The 24915-nt window shown below is 46.4% G+C and overlaps 1 protein-coding gene across 1 annotated transcript in view; it reads left to right on the top strand.

The window, feature by feature from the left end:
- The first annotated feature begins 1354 nt into the window (after positions 1-1354).
- CHD1 (chromodomain helicase DNA binding protein 1) overlaps positions 1355-24915 on the top strand; it is a 1592763-nt gene continuing 1569202 nt past the window's right edge. Inside the window, exons 1-2 of the mRNA XM_078675438.1 lie at positions 1355-1649; positions 3149-3339. Coding sequence (XP_078531564.1) covers positions 3287-3339 — 53 coding nt within the window. The 5' untranslated portion in view covers positions 1355-1649; positions 3149-3286. The remainder of the gene's footprint in view (positions 1650-3148; positions 3340-24915) is intronic.

Genomic DNA, 24915 nt, shown 5'->3' with positions numbered 1-24915 from the left:
TTGATAATACTATTGTGGCAATAATGACCCAACATAACAGGTACCAGGGAGGACAGACTAGGCCCCCTACAGGCGCAGGCTGTAGCAGGATGATTTCAATTCTGTCCTGTCAGTGAGTCCGAGAGCAGGTGCTGTCAGAGTGTCTTTTAAAGGCACACGGAACTGCTCTCAAAGCTCTTCTCACCGTCCGTTGTGTGATTCAAGCTTCAATGTCAGATACACTACAACAGCCCAGGCTGCAGCCAGTGACTGACAGTGACTCACAGAGACAGTTCAGTAACAACACATCGGCAGAAAACATTTTACCCCATCTAGGTGCAGCAGTAGGTAGAATTGTTGTGACTGAGAGACTTTTGTAAACAAGTCAAAAACTAAGGCTGCTGTAATTAAATGTATCTGTTCAAAGGTCGGACATTTGTAAACTGGCAGTTCACTCTGCACGTTCTAGCACAGAGGATTAATATCCCTGCTGCACGTTCTAGCGCAGAGAATTAATATCCCTGCTGCAGAAAACGCCCCTCTACCATTCAAATCGCAAAACTGCTTGTGAGGATCAATCTGTGTTACTGAATGCTATGTTAGTGCCCTTCCATTTCTAGAGCTGTGCAGAAGTTTCAAGATCTTAAGAGTTTCTTGTTGCTCAAATGGGTGTGACTTCTGATATGTATGTGTTTCCCCAGTCTTCATTACTTGATTTTGATCGGGAGAAAGTGGCACTCATAGTCAATGAAACGTCACTCATAATTACACTAGCATAATAAAAATGTCCCACATAGCAATCTGAAACCGTGGCAGCTCTGCTGGTGGCAATATCATATACAGAGTCTGCCTCCGACACTAATGCTTCTTACCTGTACCGTTGGATAGATGCAGTGGAGCCAGTCTCCAAAACACCAGTGCACTGGAGCTGGTTAACGGTAATGTTTACGCTGAGAAACAGCAAAACATAAAAATCTGCAGATTATTAACGACTGAAGATATTCCCCTCCAATCAATGTAACATGCTTACATTATCTATAGATTACTTGCTGTAGATATTTAATACACGAAAGTTTTAAGAAAAGTGCGTTGGAAGAATAATAGCGTTCAGAAGTCGCTACCAGACATTAAACCCACCCCACGTAGTAAACCCCACGTAGCAACGAGACTCGAGACCGTTTCCAGCAACGTCCATGTTAATCTCAGGCACAACACTTCAGCGTAAGGCAGTCAGTTGAAGTTTCGCCTGACACGAACATGGCCGTCGTCGGGACAAACTCTAAATACATCAATGATCGTCTACGGTGGAACACATGATAGCTCTTTAGGCTGTCCAACCCTGGGCACGGAAGATAGACTACATCGCCCTAGCTTCCTCGTAGACCTGCCCAGCATTCCTCCTTGCCTTATTTTTTTCACCTTTGCCTCAGTGCCCTTGTTTCCTCCCACTACAATGCCCCCTGTCGCCTTCCAATGGAACATCCTGTCTCGCGACGACCTGCTCGCTCTCGCGGGACACGAGGCCTAAGCTCGCGCGCTGCCCCTTCACTCCCTCGCAGGTCGTAGAGCTCCGCTGTGACGTCACGGCCGGGATTCCGTCGCCTGCTTCGCGGCAGGGATCGTTGGTTTCATGGCGGCTGTTGCCGGGCGCTGAGAGCTAGAGTGCCGGGGTGAGGAGCGAGGGGAAACGGGAGGGGGACTCTGCAGGGCAGTCAGTGGTAGTGATTGAACCGGGGGCGGTTGGTGTGGGTCATAGACTCACAACGGCATAGCTCGCGCCTGATTACACTGGTAGTAGGGCATTCAGCTGATCCGTGGTCTGTGATCGGAAGGAACAGTGGGGCCTTTGCCATCCGTGTCCTCCTCTCTCTGTCGGGGTGGCCGCATGCTCTCCCAGGCACAGACTGCCGCTGTCTTTGTTTCTGGTGCGGAGCCCAGTCCAGCCTGGGAGACAGCCTTGTAGCACAGGTCGAAGGGCAGCTCAGTCTTGACCACTGCTGGCCATCTTCAGAAGGAACCCGACCTGAGTGTGCCGCACTGGCCGTCGGACCAGCGACGGCTAGTGCTACAGACCGATCAGCTCCATGCAGCGTGCCTGCCACCGTCGGACCCATGCTACTCAATTATGCCTGGGAACGTGGGCAGCGTCTACCAGCGAGGTGAAGTGGGGATGGGTAGTAAACAATTCTTAGAAGGCCTGGACGAACGGAAACTTAAAATGTGAATGCAGGGGAATCTGCACGTTTAGTTGGGACTGAACAAGGACATGCAGACCTGATCTGACCCTTCTACTCCTGTATTTTGCTTTCGTTACACACTTAGTGCTAGTGCTGTAAAGAAACATATTACGGGAAGAGAAAGTTGAAGCACAGAGTGAAAAAACACAATGTTACCAATCGGCTTAACAACATAATTAAATGTAATCGTCACGAGCAACACATTAGAACCCTTTGTTTACACTTACACGTGTTGTGAATCGTACTGTGGCATAATGGGCGCCTCTTCCTGCTATGGGTTAGAGAAGTGTTAAATCATAAACAGCGATCACTCCTTACACGAATGTATTCAAGAATGGAATATCTGCTTAGTCTTATTGCGCGGGATACCAATAGCACACGAACACTTGATCTTGGGGCTGTTCATCTGGCGCCCTTACTAAAAGTTCTCCGTTACTGTGAAATGTATCATTCTGGGGTGTTAGAAACTGTTACAGCTTATCATTTAGATTGCACACCCGTTGGCTGGAGGACCAGAGTTGCGTTCGATATGTAGAACATAAAATGTGCTCAGCTGAGGGTACTGAACTAATTTAAAGTCATTTCTAATTATCACGTGCATCTGCCACTTCCAAAAGATGAGTGTTGAACAGTGTACAGAGCCCAATCTCCCTTCGAACTATCACTAGCGTTGTAAAGTTTGCCCACACCGAAAATAGCATAATTGATATATTGAAATCATGCGGCAAAACTCTCGCCTGCAGGTCAGTCAGTACAGTGACAGACCGACTGTTGCTGTATAACAGGATTTTCTCACCAGCTCGTTGACATTAAATGCCCTGCATACGTAGCGTAGTGTTCCACCAGCAGATAATGATTTTAATACACGTTTGGCGATTGTAGAGACCATTAAAGCTCTTACATTTTCTTCTTTTTTCAATTTCATATTTCAGTCAGCCGGAGCAGCCTCTCATTTGTCGTAGAAGCGGACTTACTACTTCTGTTCCCCATATGACTCTGAATTGGGCATTAAGATCTCATTGGACTTCGATGATTTAAATCTGATATTTGTAATTCCCCAATAATTTGCAATGAATGGCAATAGTGATGAGGATGGTGCGAGTAACAGCAGTGGAAGGTCCAGGTAAGAATACTTTGTTTTTCGCTGATCTTTTAAGCCAGTTATTGTTGTAATTGATAGCCTGTTTATGTGACTCTTCCAGTTAGATAATATCCAAAGTCCACAAATGCGCTTACTAATTTTAAATTGTCATTCATAAAAAAACTGATTATGTCAGAATATCACAAAGAACACTTGTTTCATAGGCCGACCCTCATAAATAGCTCAGTTGATGTGACAAGTCAGTCAATCAATCAGGGGAATTGTAAGCGCGCTACTCACCCGTGGGGGTCTCAAGGCGCTGGGTGGGGGGTCCGCTGGTTTGCTTAGCCGAAGAGCCAGGTCTTGAGGGTCTTTCTGAAGGTGTTTCGGGAGGGGGCACGTCTGAGGTCTGCCGGTATCTCGTTCCATGTCTTGGCTGCGATGTGGGAAAAGGATCTTCCTCCTGCTCTGTGGATGCGCAGGGTTTCGGCTAGTGCGAGTTTGGAGGAATGGAGGCTTCTTTTGGGTACCTGGAAGTTGACTCTGTCATTGAGGTATTCGGGTCCTTTGTTGTGTAGGCATTTGTAGGCTTGGGTGAGGATTTTGAAGGTGATTCTTTTCTCTGCGGGGAGCCAGTGGAGTCTTCATAGATGTTGGCTGATGTGCTCTTGTCGGGGGATGCCAAGGACGAGTCTGGCTGCGGTGCTCTGTATGGTCTGGAGTTTATGAAGTAGGGACTTGTTGATGCCGGTCTAGAGTGCGTTTCCACAGTGCAGTCTGCTGGAGATGAGTGCGTGGGTGACTGTTGACTCGGAGGGGGGGTATCCATTTGAAGGTCTCGCGGAGTATGCAGAGGGTGTTAAAGCATCTGGATGTGACTGTGTTGACCTGTCGGTTCATGGTGAGTGAGGAGTTGAGGATGATACCCAGGTTCTTGGCGTGGTCTGCGGGGGTAGGTGGGCTCCCGAGGGCGGTTGGCCACCAGGTGTTGTCCCATGCTGAAGGGGTGGTTCCAAGGACGAGGACTTTTGTCTTCTTGGTGTTGAGTTTCAGGCAGCGGTTAGTCATCCAGTCAGCGACTTCTTGCATTCCTTTCTGGAAATTGAGTTTGACAGTGGTGGGGTCTCGGGAGAGGATGAGATGGGTATCCGCGTAGGATACGATGCTGAGACCATGTTTTCGTACAATGGTTGGGAGGGGAGCCATGTAGATATTGAGGAGGGTCGGGCTCAGTGATGATCCTTGTGGGACTTCGCAGGTGGTTTCCGTAGGGTCAGAGAGGAGGGGAGGTGGCCTGATTCTATGGCTTCTTCCGGTGAGGAACGATCGGATCCAGACCAGGGCTGTTCCTTGTATGCCAGAGCCGCGTAGTCTGGTGCCTAGTGTGCGGTGAGAGAGAGTGTCGAACACCGCTGATAGGTTGAGGGCTGCTGAGTGTCCTTGTTCCAGGAGGGTGCGAATGTCGTCTGTGACGGCGTATAGGGCGGTCTCCGTGCTGTGGTACTTTGGAATCTGGATTGGGATGGATCGAGGACGGAGTTCTGTTCAATGAACCGTGTCAGTTCTCTGTTGACCAGTTTCTCTGCGTCTTTGGCTGCGTAGGGGAGGAGCAAGATGGGCCGGTAGTTTTTGAGGTCGGTGGGGTCCGCTGTTGGCCTCTTGAGTAGGGACCTGACTTCTGCACGTTTCCAGACGTCCGGGAAGGTGCCTGTTTCAAAGGTGGTGTTGATGGTGCGTTTAAGTTCGGGTGCTATGACGGCCGCAGCTATGTGGTAGATGTGAGGAGGGCAGTGGTAGGCCCTGGGTGGATGCATTTCATGGCTGAGGCAGTGTCTTCGGTCGTGAGGGGTGTCCAGCTGGAGATTGTTGGTTGGTTGTTGTCCTTGGGGACTGGGGAGGGTGGGGGTGAAAGGGGGGAGGCTGTGGTGTCTAGAGGACGGTCAGTGAAATTGTCGTAGAGGTTTTTGATCTTGTGTTGGAAGAAAGTTCTGAGCTTGTTGGAGAGGTCTTGGGAAGGGGTGAAGTCTGTGGCTTCGCTGCGTGGGTTGGGGAATTCCTGGATGACACTGAAGAGTTCCTTGGAATTGGTTGAGTTGGCGAGGAATTTGTTGTGGATGAAGTTCCTTTTGGCGGTTCTGATTTGGTTGTGGTAATCTGTCATGGCGTTCTTGTAGGTGGCGTAGTTTTCGTCTGTCTTGTTGTTTCTCCAGTTCTTCTCCAGGCGTCTGCAGGTGGGTGCACCTGGTGTCCTGGAGGGCGCTGGTGAATCAGGCAGCTTTCCTGGGGTTGCGTATTGGTGCGAGCTCGTCTGGCAGTGGCTTGGATGTACCTCCTATGCTTCCAACACAAATCACATCGTAATGGCATGTCCCACAAAATATACCCAACAACTGGCATCTTATTATTATTCTCCTGAACTCAAAGGGCACCAACATTTAATTATCGATACATTGTCAATTTTGGATTGGAGTTCAATAATTTGTTCCCAGTGAGTATTTTAATATTCATTGCCACATGCGAAGGTTGTTATACTATACATTGTCATTAGTGACGTACCTCAGACTGGCAGCTGACCACATTCAACTTTGAATATTAGTGCACATCTGGATGTCTGACTGGGTAGCTTCTTTTGCGAGAGCATTGTGTTGTAAAACCTTTATGTAAAGTACTCAGTTAATTATCTGACACACGGAGTAACTATTGGGGCTATTTTTATCTCTTATTTCAATGTATCTCAAATTTAATGATGGAACTTAATTAGACCAACCCACACAATACGCTGGGCCACTATTTTACTAGTTTCTTGTTGGTTTATTGGGCTTGTATGCTTTACCTTTTGAAGATGTGACTATACATGATTTTTTTAAAGCACAGTAATGGGAATTCTCATCCGTGATCTGAATTCATGTCCATTTCACTTATTTTCTATTTGGTTGTTGATTGGAATGTCAAAGTGTTTGAGAAAGCGTTAACTATGGCAGTTTATGGGAAACAGTTAAGAACTCACTTTGGAATGCCTTGCTTGTGAATCATAGTTCTTTATTCTTCTGTGTGAGGTTCACGTTTTTCAAGACTATCAAGAATTGATATGCTTTGTGCGTAACATGGGTTTGATCAGTCGTCTTTCGATTTTTAATAAATACCACTCTGTTATGTAAATATGTTCTTAGAGAAATTCAGTGCCTTCGTTTTATTGAAACTGGGCTGACCCTTATTTAGATTCTTTGTGCTGATGGTTTTGCCTTGTCTGTGATCCTTTCTGGAAGAAAAAGTGTAGCAGTGTCGCTATTCTTATTTTATTTCCAGGGTCTCAAGGAAAGAAACCCTTTGTTGTGTTTTGCCTTTTCTAAAAGCTTAATTAAAACCTGACCAAGCTGCGGAGTTGTAATTGCTGTTCCTTTCTTTATTCGTCATTGTTTTTCTTTCTGCTATTAACCATGCATGATGTCACTTATCTGTTGATATGAATTGGTGTTTCATTTGTCGCTGTGATATGCCTGCACCCTGATATTCCTTCTTGGGTCTCCTCATTCTATTAAGAAATTGAGAGAACGGAGCTCGTGGATATACCTTTTAGTTGCTTACATCTTTCCTGTTGCCATTCTTCACCTCCATACTTTGTCATTCACTTGGGATGCCCTGCTCCATTGTTGGGTTGTGAAGGCATTATAGATATTTTGTTTCTACCTAGATGGCGACCAGTCCTGAAGCTAAGTTTCTAACATGATTACATGTTGTGCCTGGTTTATTAGGTTTGTTGCAGCCGATCACTACTGGGAAATGCCCGAAAGTATGGAAAGAGAGTTGGATGGGGCAACAGTCTGGAATTTGAAGGTCCTTTCTTTCTCCCACAGTCAGAATTATTACTTAATGTATTTATTATTTGTTTCTTTCATTGAGCGCCAGTGCCACAGAGGCCAATTCTTTTTCTCAGGGGTTCAAACAAGGGGTATCTCTTTTGAGACACCCTGGTATGTTCTTTTGCTGCATATAGTGCTGGTGGCGATTTGCGTGAATTGGGTTGTTCTCAGGATTTTCAAGTTCAGGCTTAGCATGGCGCCTCTGATGGGAGTGTTTCACATTCAAACTCTTGCACTCTGCCATTGTGTTTGCTGTGCATGAGTTTGGTAGAGTTGATTGTCCCAGCCTTGTTCAGCCTAGGCTTTTGGGTGAGAAAAGTGTGTAAAGGTCCCTAGGTATTCTGGTCCTTTACCTTTGTAAACCTTGTGTATGCTAAATAGGCTGCCAGATAGTCTCACAAATGAATTTGGATCAAGAAGTTTGAAATCGTAAAACAATGTTGATAACGCAGAGTTTTGAAATCTAATGAATAGTAGTAATTCAGCATTGAGTAAGTCACATGGGCAAATTGAGATTAGCTTCAACATTGATTTAGAAGGAAACGAACAATAAGTTTGAGGGCTGTGTAAATCCTTAGATTACATATCTTGGAGTATTGACAACAAAATACACCGCAGAGACATGTGGGATGACCTCTCTACAACTGCATTACAGTTAAAGAAACCAGTTAAAACTATGCCACAGGTTGTATACCTTAAAGAACCTATGCTTTCTTCAGAACTTGTTTTTTAAATATGTCAGCAGTTTTACTTCGTTATTGATATAAAATTGTGTAGCGACTCCCCTTTCTGCGAAAATGACAAATGGCTTGCTGCTTTTTAATTATTAAATTTAGATACGGCTGAATTCAAAGTTCAGTGCATTGCTTATTTATTTGTGCTGCTTACTTTGGTGACAAAGGGGTAGAGTTGCTGCATTTCATTTGTACTTGTCTTGTGTTGAAAGTATTCAGTGTACAATTTGTGAAAACTCATCTTATTAAAAAACAATAAGATCAAAACACAAATTGGTTGAATACTCCATAGGTGGGTTAATAAATTATTTTTTTCCCAGATGCTTGAATTCTTACTCAAATGTTAATTGTTACTGGGTGTTTGCAAAACCCAGCTTTCACCAGTCACTTGGCGGCAAAAGTGACTCAGGTAGGCTATGTTGTGCAGTGATTTATTGTGTGTGGGGGCAGGGGGTACCTCCTGCCATGTCCACATGGCACTTGGCCATTAAGGGGAAGACCCTCGTGTATTTGGGGCAGGCCAGCTCATTTAACTCTGGTAAGAGAGTAATAAGCCCCATAGTTCCTGATAAGTGTCTGGGCTGTGCTCTGTCGCAAATGTTATTTTTTCCATACCTAAAAGTATCCACCGTCTGTGCAGCCAGGAGGTGTGCTTAGGAACTTTGTCGGAGGCCCAGAGAGAAAGGATGGCCTAGAGGGCCACCCCCAGGGCTAAGCCTATCTGACGCCCTCACTCAGTGGGTAGTAGGTTAATGCATTGGACAGGCAAAGCGCAATGTGTGTTGGGAGATGAGGCAGCTGTGTGTTCATGTGTATGTTGATAGCTGTCAACACCTTTTCCCAGTACTGGTCCGATTCGGGGCAGGACCATTGGAGTTGCAGCAAGGTGGTTGTGCAGCCCTGTGAGCAAGTTGTCCTGTGTCTTAGGTTGCTCTGATGCAGCTAGCTGGTGTGAGCTAACAATATGTGGCTATTTTTATGGCTATTTCTGTGCTAGCTATGTTGCTTTTGGTGTGGCGCTCACAGTAATATATTTCTCCCATTCCTTATGTGTAAGAGGGCACCCCACTTCCTGCTTGAGGTGTTTTATATCATCCAATGTGGGGCAGAGAGAGGGGCAGAGTGCAGAAAAAGAATGTGAATTAAAGCTACCTCCTGGTTGACAGGGTTAATCCTTTATTAGTGTCCCCAGTGGATAGATTAAAATAAGCTCAGTAAAAATAGGGGTATGGATGTTCCCTATTAAGATTTCGTCAACATGTTTCTGCCTCAATAGACCGAAATGGTTCTTGGCATTCTTCAGGACCGTTAGCTATGTCACTCTGTTTTTTCCCACTCACTGTGATACTCTGGTGAGTATGCTAGATCTAATTGTGCCACAGAAGTGTCATATTGGCAGCGAAGGCTGTGGGATGTAGACCCAGGTAGAAGCCTGACTTGCCCATGGCCAGTGTCATTGTTGAGGGGAATGTAGTCCAGCCTCTGCATGTCGCTCTTGAATCCCTGGATGAGATGGTGATTCTAATGACAGGATCGATGAGATGAGTAAAGACCTCGGGCTCTATGCTTGCTTGGCGCCAGGGCAGTATCCACCTATGTTTACCAACAACTGCTCAGTCAATAAATCTCCAGTGCTTTTCAGATTTGCTCCCGTGCAATTCTATCAGTGGAGCTTCTGGGCTTGATCGTCTCGCTTTAGGTTAGAAATCCCCCTGGCCCTCCTTTGATGCTGGGCTGCACCCTAGGGTTAAGAGCATATATGGACATTTACCATTCCACACGTGGTGAAGAAGTTCCGCCTGCAGCTACTTTAGCAGAATAGGTAGAGGGCTTTAAGAAGTTGTCATTTTCAGGGTGGCTGTGCCTAGGGAGGCCGTGGTGATACAGTGAGGTTGAGAGCTTGAGACTTCTACAAGTTGACATTGAAGCAGGAGACCTCTACCAAAAGCCAGAGCTTGTCTAAGATGACTGGAAGGGAATTCACCCTGCGTACAGGGAACATGTCCGAGTGGACTCTGGTGACCTTCACTGCAGTCTGTGGGCCCAATATCTAGCCCCTGAATCTGCTTCCCAATCTGAAAGCTTTAAGGTTATTGCAAGGTAGGGCCAATTAACACTATCAAACACTTTCTCAGCTTCGATTGCCAGGAGCATGTTCTCCCTCTGAGAGCTCCTAGCTTTACCAGGTGAGGATCTATTTGGTTTAGTCTCCACACTGTCTGAGGGATAAATCCCGCCTGGTGTTGGTTAATCATTATTGGCATTCGAGGTTTGAGACTCACCGCTAACATACAGGTGAGGAGCTCAGTATCAACATTTATCAGGGAAATAACGCTTTAGGAGCCACAAGAAGATGTCCTTCCCTGGTTTTGGGATTGCTATTATAAAAGCCTCAAATATAGACTGGGAAAGCGACCCCATATCCGTAAAGGAGTTATAAAACCTGGTGAGAATCTGTGTGAGGGTCTAACAGAAAGTCTTGTAAAACAGTGTAGAAAAAGCTGCCTGGGCCAGGGGAGTTGAGGGGTTTCATGCGAAGATGACCGCTATAACTTCCTCTGTGAGGATGGGCTGCTTTAGGAACTCCGCTTGCTGGGGGGTAGTTGAATGGTGTGTGCGCCCTGCAAGTATGTTTGGTTCTTATCGTGTTAGAGCTCCTGCATATCGTAAAGCTGCAGTAGAACTCCGCAAAGCACACCACTGTGTAGAACATCTGTTACTTTGGAGCCGTCCGGTAGCCTGTGAGCCAATAGATTACTGCGTTTGTCTCTGAATTTAATATTTCTTAACTGAAATTGGCAATAAGGTCACAAAGTCTTAATTGCGATCAGTTTGCATAGGTCTTGAACATCCAAGCTTAAATGGTTGCAAGGCAGTTCTTTAGTTAAGTGATGTCATGGTCATATGCTGTCCTCGTGTAGAGCTGGGTGAGATCTGAATATGCTTAGATAGATTGGTAAAATGGCATATGCATGAGCTTGTTATAATAAAGACGTCTTTGTGCACACTGATTTATGTACCATTGGTGGGACAGAGGACAAGCTAGGTGATGCTTAAGGCTCTCCTCAAGACTTGCTGTCTCCATGAACATGGGGACCTGACAAACACCCCCCTCTCCCCCCCCACGTTCATTTGCTTTGGTTGTCTTTTGGTGGCCCCTAAAGGTTTTTATGTTGACCTAATGGGAGGGTCACTTATGGGATTTTCCGGTTGAATATAAAGATAGCCAGTTGGCTATTGGCATTCCTGGCCTATGCTGTATTGATAATATGCATGTCACAGTCTGACCTTCACATGTGCTGTCCTCAAGGCAGTTGTGCAGGAATACACCTCCATCACCAGAATGTAAAAATTCCTTTCACCCCTACCCGCTCTGTTCCACCAAGGCCCCCACATATCTTCTTAAAATTGCTTAGTAGAGCAAACCTTGTTAGCATACATTGTTTTTACAGCTTAATGCACCAATATTTGCAGCAAACGTAGTGCTCAGTTGTTGGAGTGGTGTGAGCACCCCATTTATGGGCAGTGACTCTCGTAACTTGAGTAAATCATGCTTTTTATGGTAAATGCTTTCATTGGTAGTAGGGGTGTGGGCGCAGGTCTGACAGTGCAGACTCTCAATTTCCAATATTCTATTACTGGGCAACTTTAGCGCATGTATAAAAGTGCCTTTCTAGCTGCATCTCCCAAGACATCATTGGTGGACTTTACAAATGTTTTTATCTGGACCTTTGTGGATAATTCATAACTGTATTAATCTCAATGTTGAGCTCACTGCCACATCATTTCAATACATCAGCGCTTACTCCCATTAGTCATTATCAATATTATCTGCATCTCGTTCCTATCTTGTCTTTAGTTTCTCCAGACCTTTCACCATTGGAGTGACATACATGCATGATATTGCCTATTGGCTATTGTCTGTATTTTAATGGTGACTGCTCTAGCTCACCATCTTCTTGCAAGTATTTAAATGTTTGAGTCGTGTAATGCGTATTCAGATTGGAATTGTGAAAATGTTAATACACTCTTAGGGTTTGAGACTGGCAGCTTCTCATATGCTGGTGGTCTTTCATGCAACACGTCTACCCTTTCTTCTCAAATACATAGCTGTCGCTTATGTAGGCTGGTTCATCCTACGGCACACCAGCCCTTCTGTTTATGTGAGTTAATTGCTCAACCATCGCCTACCATGGGAGTGGTATGCCTTCTTCAAATGTGCTTTTTTGTAAAGTTGTCAGTGCTATGCAGGGATTGACACTTTTCTGCAATAACAACCCTACCAGTTCCTATTTCTGTAATAATGGAACCATAAATAGGTCTATTTTATAATATGTAGAGAAAGTTCGGGAGCATAATAATTTTTAGAAGGGTGCTTGACATACTAACGAAAGGAGCAATTTATTTAAAGGTTGGTTGTCAATGCCGTAGTTCTGCATTAGCAGGCTCACAATATGGTAAAAAATGTTGTAATAGTCTGTTGACATCCACATGACCAAATATTTAAATTGCTTATAATTAGATCTAAAGGGCATTGGAAGGGCCAGCCAGGACAGTGTCACAAGGGTGGACTCGACCAACTGTTGGACTCGAAACAAGAGGGAGTTCTTCGATAAAAAAACTACTGGGCATAGGCGGGACCCAGATCCGTGAATTAAAATTACCTTGTTTTTTCCTGGTTTAACATCTTTATTAATTGGGGACTACAGGCATAACTAAAAACCAAGACGGTATGTTGAAGACAATGGCTCAAACCGTCTCTCTGTTAGGCCAACATGGTTCTGCCCTACTATGTAGCCCTAATGGGTCTGAGGCATTTTTCAGGGCCAGGGTCCCTAAATTCTTTGCGCCGGTCATGTTGTCAAATTAGTTTTGTACTAAAAACAAAATAGAAATCCAAGAGAGTGCTACCTAAGTTGAGGTGTAGGTCAATTTTATGTCCAACAAGAGATCAAGTTCTCCCTGGTGGCACTGTCCTACCAAGGTGGGAAGAGGTTGCTGAAGATGAAGCGTGACGCAAATATGGGTGTGATGCTTTCTCTTCCATAAGGATGGACTTTCTTAAGCACCTTGACAAGATTTCTGTAACGTCTAAATAGGACTCTGACTTGATTTCCTATATAGGAGCACAGTCAAAGATTGTCTTTAACCTAGCCAATGCGTTGTACAGTATGTTGTTTCCTAATAAATATTTGTTCACGCCAGTCCACAACCCATTTCCATCGCATAATTATTGCATTCCTATGCACTTATTCTACAACAGGGTCAGCAAGTAATACAAATAGCATTGGGAAAAGCATACACCCCGGTCTGGTTCCTTCTCAGACTCTGGCCATTAACCTTTGCTTTTGACATAGGATCAGCCTGAAATAATGTTATTCATGATAGCAAGTAAAGTCCATGTCCCATCCTTTCCTTCAAAAGCCCTATATTTTCCCCTTCTTTCATTCAAAAAATATGTATGGCCATTTTGCAGAGTCAAAAGCTTTATCAGGGTCCAATAACACAATGCAATTGTACCAGGCGCAAAAGGTTATTATATAGTCTATGAAGGTTAGGTCTAGTTTATTGTGTAGGTAGCAATTCATACTGCTGCAGATCAATTAGAGTACAGATGATCGGCAATAGTCTTGTTACCAAGATTTTGGTTAGTAAAGTTTTGGGGGGGGGTTAAATTCTTTATTACCCGTACGATTATTTAAAATATTTAAAGTAAAACACATTAAACAGGTAAAATAAAATAGGGTGCACCATGCCTGCGTGGGCACAGTTTTTAGCAGTATGCTCCTGAAAGAGACTGCGTTAGAATGAGTTTAAAATTATGTATATGCTCCAGTTCACCCCAACATTTACTTGGCCTGTAAAAAAAACATCCCTGTCTACGTAGAATTCATCAGTCGTTATTACCAGGTCAAATTTAACCCGCTTCAAGGATCAGCTCCCTCTTATAGTCTGTTTGGCTACGCTGCAGCCCCTAAGTTAAGTAACTTGCACCATGGTTTGGGCGCCAGCTGATTTGATTAGTGGAGTAATGAAGCCTCGAGTCTGCAGCCTGTTGCTGGGAGTCGGGTGCTATTCTTATTTGGAAAGTGAACTTGCTGACTCAAGCCAGTAGGCAAGTAGTTGTTTCCGAAAAGCACCAGTCTGAAGCATCCTTGCACGTTCTCAAGCCCTCGTCCTTTATTTAGAGCTGGGCACAACAGATGATGACGGTCCGCAGCTAGTTTTGGGCAACAGCGTAGAAGGTTTAGCCAGGATTCCCTGTGGTAATTACATAACTGACAAGATAGATTGTCTTTTCGCACCCATTTTGGGTTGAAGTCCAGAATCCTGAGGGCGGTGAGATGAAAAAACAACATTTTCCTTATGGCTTGAGCTGAGAGCGAATCGTGCATGTAAGGTGGAACTTTCCCGAGAGTGTATGAATTGTTTAGCGGCAATGTAAAAGAATTGTACCGCAGTGAGGATTGATCCAGTTCAAAGGAGAGAGTCTGAACTTGAAACTTCTCGGCTTTAGACCAAGTGGAATATGGGATTTCATGGAGGGGCATGCTCCCTGCCTCTATTTTCAGGTGATGTATGGCTTGGGCCACCTTAACGTGCCACAGGGAACCCTCAGACCTAAAACCAGCTGTAAAGAGTGTTTGAGAAACTTTTCTGGCTCTTTCAATGCTCCGATGTAATATTTTATAAGTTTCCCCCGAAGAACCAAGTCCGGTCTGTTTAGGCCTATCTCCAGCCTTAGCCTGATGTTTCTAGCATGTCTGGGTGCCTGCAGCACTGTTTTGTATGCTTTTACCTGAGCTGCATTGATAACAATCCTTAGGGCGCCTGGAAAGGCTAAATGACCGTAAGTAATTGCGGGCATTAGTTTGGCCCTGAGTACAGTCAGTGTAGGCTCAATCGATGGACTAGCTAGATGATAGCTTAGTTGTCGTAGGACCAGAATTATTTTGTTAATTCTCTGCCTTAGCTCACTTATATGTTTGTACACTGTGGCCTGCTCTGTTAACCATACCACCAAATAGTTATACGTAGTAGATGTTCTAATTCGATGCTCGCCAAGGGACCATGTTGCTTGCTTTTTATGGGGGTATTTATCAAAGATAATTATCTTTGTTTTGTTTTTGTTAATTTGCAGACTATTTGCCTGGTTGTCGACTGCCAGACTTGTTAATGCTCTTTGGAGCCCCACCCGTGTGTGATCCATGATCGTAGTGTCATCTGCATTTTGGAAGGTGCCCATGGTCATCTGGCCCAATCTTGGAGGTACTAAACAAGTGTCTTTCAAAGAAGGCCCCAGATCTGCCGTATACAGATTGAATAGTAGAGGCGCCAGAACACAACCCTGCTTTAGCCCAGTGTTAGTGTTGATTCTTGAAGTTACCGATGTTGGGCTTAGTTTAACCCAAACCCATATCCCCTCAAGGAGGACTTTTATGGCTTTTAAAGGGAGGACTGGATCCCCCAGGCTTCAAACTTTGCCCATAGTCGACCGCGATTAACTCTGTCGAAGGCCGTCGTGTAGTCTATAAAGCAGCAAACCAGAGGAGGCTTGTTGCTCATTACCGCTGGCATCGAGAGGTAGGATATCACTAAGATATTGTCCATAGTGGAGCTGTTTGCCCTAAAGCCAGTTTGTTAGGGCTGGAGGATGCCGTTCCTGTCCACCCAGTCTTCTACATAATGAAGCCTTTCCAAGATTGTGGATCAGTAGCAGTGAGATGTGAGTGATTGAATAGTGGTGAGAGGGTGGAAATAAAAAAGGCTGAAGCTGATTTAAAGACTTGGACCGGAATACCATTTGGTCCTGGGGCCCGTTGGTTTTGGTAGCCTTGATTGTTCTGGCAATCTCACCCTTTGTATACACATCGAACTGACTGGGCGCCATTAGTCTCTCTGTGCCTTTTGTGGTTTGTAAACTGTTGCTGCGACCTGGGCCCACTCTAAGCTGGAAGGGCCCTCCTTGGTCTGTATGCCTGTATGCAGCACCTTCACGTACTGTTCCCACATGAAGCCCGCAATGTTGTTTTCTTTGGTCGGGCTGCAAGATCTCAGGCTGTTGATGAAGCTCCATAGTTTGCTGTTGTCATTCCATTTGATTAGTTCAAACACTTTGAGCCAGTTCCTTTCCATGTGGGATCTCTTCAGCTCCCTCACTTTCTTTTTATATGCGGTTAGCAAGGCCGAGATTGAAGACGACTGTGACAGAGAGGCACCATTCCTTTTTGCCTTAATAGCCTTTCTGAATTCAGGTTTACGTAGTTTCAAGCATTTCGGTACTTTATATTCTGGCACCAATTGAATAGGGTTACGGTTCTTATTTGGTCCGTTGGCGCTTCCCAGGTAGTGCCATAGGTCCATTATCGGCGTTTCCCAGAGTTCAACGATGTTCTTAGTTTGTTGGGTCTGGAGGGCCACTTCCCTTCCGACTAGATAGTTTGAGTGCAGCCTCTCCTGTGATGAAAATATAATTCATTGTGTATACGTTACTGAAAGTCAGCTGATTCTGGGTAGGAAACCATTGGGGGATCCAAGCAAGCCACACATACCTGGACTTCCCCAGGTGTCTAGTTTTCAGAAATGTGTAGGTTTGCTACATTTCCCTAGATGACTGCCGAGCCCAGGACCAGAAACGCAGGTGCCTCCCTTGCAAAACCAGGTCGTTTTGTGGTAGATAATTGTGATGTCTCCACAATATGTTTTGGGCCCTTCCTTGTTGCGGGTGCTTGGCCCACCCACACAAGTGAGGTACCATTTTTATTTGGAGACTTCGGGAAACACTGGGTGGATGGAAGTTTGTAGGTCGCTCCATCACTTAAATGTGAAGAAATTTAGATTTTTACCTAAATTTGATGTTTACAGGGAATTCTGGATAAAAAAATCATGTGAGAGCCACGCAAGTCATGCACCCCTGTACTCCCCTCGTTGTCTACTAGTCAGAAATGTGCAGGTTTGCCTAGGTGACAATATTAGCTAGGGCACAAAATCCCCAGCTACCCATATCAACAAAAAAAAATTCTTACAAAAGGCCATCTTACCGTCACAAAAAAATCTGCCACTAATTTGATAAAGTTAATCTACAACTTACACTGGTTGATTTTTGCACTCCAGAAACACTGCTTTCAAAGCACAAATACATATCAAAGTATATAAATATTGAAACCAAGCCTTCTGAAGGTGAACCATAAAACCGCTTTATGGTCCATTCACACACCACACACATGACTTCCATACCGCTAGCCCAATCAAACAGATCACCTGCACTCACATCAACATACCGCCGCCATGCAAGATCCCATCACATTCATACACCTCAAGACGAAATGAGTTTGACTACATTTTACTACCTGTAATATTCATGGGAAAGCACACCTGCTGTCAGCTTTTCTTACCCATTTGTGTGTCTCTCCTCATCAGAGTCTTGACTATTTCTGTCTAATTGTCAAGTGAACCTATACTAATGCCTTCAATTTCTATCTACTTAAAACTCGAGAAAATGTTTCTGTCATGCGCCATCAACGCACTCGCTGTGCTGAATCCAACTATTTTCAGTTTGTGGATGCAAGTTTGGGGGTGTCACAGTATGCAGCAAAGCCGTTCCTTGCTCTGCGCTAGCATATCTACCTTTGAAAATAAGGCTACCACGCTGGGGAAAAATGCCTAAGTTCTCTAAAGTAATAATCCAAACAAATGTTCTGTGGGTCTCATCCACCGACACTTTGTCAACGTGAAAACTCAATTACTAACTTGCATCATACCCAATGTAATTGAAAAAGGGTACATGATACAAGATCTTGTATGGTGATTGTTTTCACATCTTAAATGAAAGGTGTGAAAACAATCTTCATACAAGATATTGTGCCCTGTATCTCTTTTCAATAACATGGTTATGATCAAAGTTAATAATTGAGTTTGCACACTTTGAAAACCAGAAGAAATGTTGGTGAATAAGTCCCATTGGATATTTGTTCGCCTTAATACGCTTACTGCGGTTCTAGTTGGCAATTGGTCCTTGTGTAGTACACATAATTTCCCTAATAAGCACTTCAAAATCCAGTCAAGCCTTTACCATTTTGCCAAACAGGGTACTCCATGACAACGTGGCGCATGGTCTGTCCACCAGTATAGATAGTATGGGCACTATAATGCACTTGTCAATTGGCGAACAGAACAACTACCATGTTCTGAAAGCAGATAAAGGTGTTGAGAAGTCAATGATTTCCTGAAGTAGAGGAACAAATATTCTGCAGCTGCTTGCCTAGCAAAGTAGCAGCCCACAAACAGTAAGTATCCATTCACAGCAATTGAAAGGTTTACCTGATGGCAGTTTCGTGTCAGTCAATTTCACAGTTCTTTGCTTTAGTATGATACAACATAAAGCAAGTAGGAAAACATAAGGAGGGCTTACTTGGGCACTGGGGACAGTAAGCACGAGTCTTTTGCCTCTTTCTCTGCATTGAGCACAATTTACAACAACGACATGGTCGCTCCTTTTTGGGTGTTGCAGGAATTTTATCAGCAAAGTGTCACTCCTGCCGCCTTGCCACGTCCTCCAGAACACATGAAGTGGAGGCTGGTGCTTCTGTAGCAGTGAGACTTTCAATCCCTGACAACTGAAAGTCGAGGAAAGACATGACTCTTCCTGTGGTGGTCTGACGATAAACAACATGTTGCTATCTGCAACAGGCGAGTAAACAGTTCGTATACCAAGTGTGAGTTTTACGACTCACATTGCATTTTATTTTGGTAAATTCTTTTTATTGGCATTTCATCATTATGCAGGGTGTATACAGCATGATAGATTATTGGAAGATGTACAGTACATTTTCTACATGTTATGCATTTCACAGGTATTGTAGCAGTAGGAATGGACATAATTTAGGACTCTTCAAACGTCTTTGTTTCTGGGAATGGTGTGTCACTGTTATCCGCTCAACCTTAAACCGTTTCCTGCATGATGTACTGTCTCATGCGCTGCCCTGCTGCGCCGGTGATATAGACCACCGCGTGTTGTGTCTAAATACAATAGGGAACATAATTCTCAACATGGGTAACTAAAACTGAGATTCACTGCATGGGAAGTGTCTTGTTTTAGTGAGGGCTAGTAATTAGTCAATTAAGTCAGCGTCAGTTTTTAGTTCATGCAGCTTAGGGTGTGGGGCGCGGGTGTCTACATGAGATGTGCTTTTTGCTTTTCGTACCCAACTTGTGGGCCACGGCTGTCTAGATATCAATTTTCAGGGTGGGGGTGGTGGGGTTTGCTGTCCGCTCATTCGGAGTGCCTGGTCTGTCGTGGGTGGGGTGACTTGCGCATATTGTTCAACAACTGCATGCTGTTTGGAGGCGTGGAGTAATGCCACCCATTCATGGCGATGTGGTGCTTGCGAGTACCCCGAATTTCCTCAGATCTAAGCAACACCTTTTCTGCGGCCCCCTACTTGCTTACCGCTCCCCTCCAGGCCTCCATTGGTGGTCCTTTCGGGGCTCTCCAAAGCATGGCTATGCATCTTTTCTCAAGTAGGATCGCTTGGGAGTCAAAACGCTTCTCCACTTTCTGTTGCTTTCGACGCCTGGTTATGCCTAGCGCACAGGCCTCCCAGGTGTTAACACCTGTAAGTCATGTGATCTCTAGTAGGGTGGCATCAATTGCGGTCCAATGGGAGTTAAGCGCCGGGCAGTCCCAACATTTATAGATGGACGCGCTAGGTTCTGGGCACCTAGGGCAGGTAAAACTCATGTTGGAATAATAGCGTTGGAGACGTTCAGGAGTTAGATATGCGCAGTGTAAGATATGGTATTGTATGTTTTTGAAACAGTAGTCTCGGGACACCTTTTTTGGGAACTCCAGTGCACGTACCCATTCTTTATCGTGGAGGGGCCTTTGGAGTTCTTCCTCCCATTTTTCTCGGAGAGGGGTGAGAGTGGTCCCACCCAAAGTCCTCCCCGCTCTGTACAGCCATGTCACTAAATGTCGTCCTGGACCCATCTGCAAGACTGGATGTGTGGGCGGCTCCGTGTCTATTGCATGCCACATGCGGCGACAATCTATCAACAGCTGCCTATGTGTGAGAAATTGCCCTTTTGGAATATCTGTATCGGCGGCGAGTTCAGAGAATATCTGCAGTTGCCCATTTGCAAACAGGGCGCCTGTTTCTGTGATTGCATGTTCAGTCCATATGCGCAATGCACATTCTGTGTAGTGTGTTCGGCCTCTGGGAAAACCCATTAGTGGTTTTATTGGGAAAGTACATAGGAGTGGTGCCGCTGGAGAGGGCAGTTCTGAATGGGCTCATCGCCTGGCAACAGCATGTGGTGTATGGTTGGGATTGTAAACTGTCTTGCTATTGTGTGCGTTTGCTTCATTGCGCGACCTGTGGTCCACCGCAATACCCATTGCAGCTGGGCTGCCAGAAAGTATGCCTCGAAGAAGGGTGCACCCAAATCTCCCTGATCCATAGGCAGCTGTAGTTTGACGAGGGCTATACATCTGCGCCCCGTCCCCCAAATTAATGTAACAAGGATGGAATCTAGCTCACGGAAAAAGAAGCAGGGAGGTGCTTCTTGTTGAGCTCGCTCCGATCAGTCTGAGTTCTAATGGGCAGCGGGAGTATATTTAAGACGTGGTGTAGTGACTCTGGGTCCACTTTGGCAGGGGCTGCATATAATTGTGTGAGGTGTTGCTGAAAAACGTCTAGGATGGACGCTTGCGAGTGTACTAAGGTGCCGGCTGCATTAAGAATCGCGGTGATCGAGGGTAGGGTGGTGTTCGGCTTCACCAGCCAGGCCAGCAGCGCACCTGCCCTATTGCCTTCCTTGTGGATCTTTGTTGTGTGCGCCCTAAAATTATATCTACGGAGGTCTGCCAATGTCTCTGCATACGCTGTTTTGGAGTCTGTTACTTGGGTCAATGTGGCTTTTCCCCTATCTGCTGCTTGCGTTAATGTGGCCCGTATGCGCTCCTTTTCAGCTATGCTTCGTTCTAGGGTTTGTGTACCCCAGAAATATTTTGTATGCATGTACCTCTGATTACTACCTTGAATGTGTTCCACTCCAATGCTTGAGTGGACGCTGTATGCTCATTCTCGTCTAAATAGTACCATATATGTGTTGTTTGCGTTTGTCTAAATACTCGGTCCTCTAAACATTCTTTGGGCAGGTGCCAGGTGTAGACCGGGGACCTAGGTGTACGCCACACCAGGGTGATCGTGTCGGCATCATGATCGGACAGGGCCCTACCTAGGTATTCGACCCCCTGTTTTTTTAAGTAGAATAGGAGGGGAGCTGAGGAAACAGTCCAAGCACACCTTAAGATCATGTGAGATTGAGTGGAATGAATAGAGTTGGATATCTGGATGTTTGAAGCCCCATGCATCAGTCAGGGCCCAACGTGTTGCCCAGGTTGCGAAGCGCGTGGCCTGCGCGACTATGGGGGAGGCTGGATGTTGTAGATAGGATCTGTCTAGGGAGATGTCTTGCACGCACTTAAAGTCCCCTCCCTGTATCCATGGGGCCTGGGTGTACGTACCTAATGGGTGTGAGAGCAGGTCCCAAAATTTCCCCTGATCTGTTCGGTGCGTACATACTTCCCAGTACCACGGGCTGGCCATCCTGAAGCCCATGTAGGAGCGTATATCTACCTTCTGTGTAATGGAATCCCTTGTCCAGCCATATAATGGTCCCCCGGCATAGGCTGAATGTGTTGTGGCACAAAAGATCCTACGCCAGCGCTTGCCTAGCTTGTCTAATTCTTTCCCTACTAAGTGTGTTTCTTGCTGCAGTGCGATCTGCCCATTCTGCCGCTTAATATATGCATACACTGCATAGCATTTGCGCGCCGTGTGCATTCCTCATACATTCAAGGTGAGGATGATGACATTTCCCTTATGTGCCATGTTGCGGTATGGGAGGGTGGTTGGGAGGAGGTCTCTGGACGCTGTTCCGAAAACCACATCCCTGGCTTAACCTGATCCCGTGGCCTAATTGTGCCTGTAGCGCCTCAACTTTGCGCGTGTACTGTGCAGTGAAGGGTAACTTTCTATGGGAGACTGATGGGGAACTATTTCAATACTGGGGACCTATCGCAAACGGCAATACGTCCAAACTCATTCTAGTGCTCGAAGGGAACTGTGTAATTATAAGGGGGGGTGGCAATTCACTGCTGTCAGGCGTCACTCACCAGTGGCATATGTAGGATCATTTTGCGTCTGGTGGTCATGGGATAAGTAAGCTATCACTTGTGGAGCTGCTAGACGTGCCACGTACCTTAACTTTCATTGTAGTGTGGCTTACTGGGCTACCCTGCGTGTGTGGTCTGCTGGTTATGAATCATATCAATGTATCTGCAGTCTGCCAAGTGACCAGCGACTGGGTTATTGAGTCCACTCAATACCGTTGGGATACCGTTCCATCGCTGCTCACTTCCTTTTTTGACGAGAAGATAAGCGGACCTCTGTCCGAGTCTGTGGTAGGCGAGGACGGTCGAAGCGCCACAGCAGCCTGTAGGGCTTTCCGTCACTTGGTCATGATTTGTTCCAGACCAGGAGACCCCATGGACTGGGCTTTCGTGTCTGGGTGGTCCTTCTACTCTGTTGTTTCGGGCGACGCCTGATGGCGCGCTGTGTCTTGGACGCCTGTCGACCTTTACTTTCCCGCTGAGTTGCTTCTGACAGTGTTGGTCTGCCCAGTTGTGGGCTTCTTCTGTGTATATTGTATCCCCTCCATTCGCAGACGGCACTTGACATCGAGGAATGTGGCTCTTTGGCGCTGCACTGCTCGGGCATAGTCTGGGAAGAGCATTCTTTGTTTGTTCTCCATTTGGATGGGGCCGTACTCTAAGGCTGTGTCTAGGTCTTTTAAATGTAGAAATTTCACCAGCATCGGGCGAGGCGGGGCTCCCGGTGGGGGTAATCTGTGCGCCCTTTCGATGGAGAAGAATGCGGTCTGATATGCGGCCGGCATAAAGGACTTGGTCCATGCCTCCATATATTAAACGGGCTCCGTGCCTTAAACTCCCTCCGGAAGACCTAGCACTCAGATGTTGCACCACCTCGACCGACCTTCGAGGTCATCTTTGCGTTCCTCCATGGTTGTCATGCGCGCTAATAGGGTCTGTATAGACTCTTGCTGGGTTTTAACTGAGGGTTGCATGGAGGCAATTACTTTCTCACCCTCTGACATTTTGTCTACGAGCTTGCAATTGTTGTCCCTGAACAAGGTGATATCTGTGGTGATGGTTCCAAGTCTCTCTTCCATTGACCCCCTCAAATGTTCGATGTTCGCCAGTACTTTGTCCATCTTTTCAGGGAGGGTCAGTTCTTGGGGAGTCATGTTGTCGTGTAGGAGGGGTCTAGCGCTCGTAGAGATATCATGTGTAGTCCCCGGTGGCGTCGGACCCGTGGCAGCACGCTGTCTGCCCATGTTGATGGTCTGAGAATCGTTGGACCCAACTGGGGTAGCGGCACTGTGCGGCAAAACTGTGCACTGGATGGCGTCCTATAGGTGGCTCTTGCCCTGCTCTGCTCGCTCTGCCGTGGGTCCTCTTTCTTGTCTCAGACTCTGAGACCTTACACGTTGCTTCCGGGGGCAATCCTCTGGTAGGGAATTCTGCAGTGACATTTGGAAGCCGCTGACTCATCATCCGATAGACCTGCACTCGGATCCCTCTCTGTGGTGGGGGGATGGGTGCTGCGACTGCCTGATGGGTGCGCCTTCGCGGACCCTCACACACCGCCTGTTGAGTTTCTTTCTCGCTGCGTTGCCCGATCTCTGGCAGGGTCTTGATGTGTCCTGTGAGTTGCCACTAGGGCGCCTGTTGCCCTGCTCATTACCCAGTGCTCCCCCGCACTGTGCAGATGCCAGCACTCTTGCACTTGTGGGTTTGGTATACGGGGGGGGGGGAAGGCGGCGGGACCGGGGCGTGCTTGCTGACTGCTGTGTGCCGCCCGCTGACTCTCATTGCTAGCTGAGCCGTTATTGAGTTCTGATATGAATCGGGCACTGTCGCTGGGGCATTCCTCGTTGTCCGCTGGGATATTCAGCGATCTCAGGGCGCCTGACCTGGCGCTCTGGCTGCCATATTAAGTTCAGGCACGCTGGCACAGACCTCTTCAAGATTTGCGTGTCTGATCCCACTCCCAATTCCACCAGTATCTAATGTGGGGGGAAGGGGTCAGAGCTGTGTCAGGCTGCAGTGGAAGGACGCTGAGGGGATGGTTAATATACCCCATTTCTCCTCAGCCTCACTGCTGTAATTGCAATAGCCTGCGCCTCTGAGGGTGGTCTCCTCCGGATCTGCGATGGGAGAGCCGACTTGCAGGGAGGGTGTTCGTCCTATAGTCTGGCCGTCGCCAGTTTGTGTTTAGCGCCATTGGTTCCTTGAGCCTGTTTACTTAGCTCCGCTTGGCTGTCAGCAGGTGCAGGACCAGGTGCTGGGCTCACGCAGTGTTTCGATATCTGTGGGGTCGATTTTCTGACCGTTGGACGCGCTGTATCAAGCAGGATGCATGCACTGGCAGCTGAGCTCTAACCCAGCATGTCCGCCATGGTAGCCGGCTTGGCCACGCCCCTTCTTACGACTCACATTGCATGGCTGAAGAACCGGGTCGTTCTTGTCAGCACTCCCCATGTACTTGTTGTACTCGCGTATACTGGTGGGCTTGTGGACTTCGGCCCTCTGACCCCAAACTGTGACGGGGGAAGTGCTCTCATCATGAATTGTAGTGATCATGTACACATCACACCTATCTGAGAACTTGACTGCGAGCAGTTTGTTGGAACGTAAGGCAGTGCTGTGGGCTTTCTGGAGCTTCTTGCAAACAGGCCAGCTTTGTAGAGCTCACTGAACAGCTCTATCCCTGTATAAAAATTGGCCAAATAAAGGTTACAACCTTTGTGAAGGAGTGGCTGGACAAGCTCCCATACAACCTTTCCTGTGACCCCTAGCATAGGAGGGCAATCTACAGTGTTTAGAGTTGTGTTCTTCCCTGTATACACTCTCAGGCTGTACACATAGCCAGTTGAGC

Source organism: Lissotriton helveticus, chromosome 2_1 (genome assembly GCF_964261635.1).
Source record: "Lissotriton helveticus chromosome 2_1, aLisHel1.1, whole genome shotgun sequence".
Taxonomy (NCBI): Eukaryota; Metazoa; Chordata; class Amphibia; order Caudata; family Salamandridae; genus Lissotriton; species Lissotriton helveticus.
Note: the sequence above shows the minus strand (reverse complement) of the source record. Positions and strands in the feature narration are given on the sequence as shown.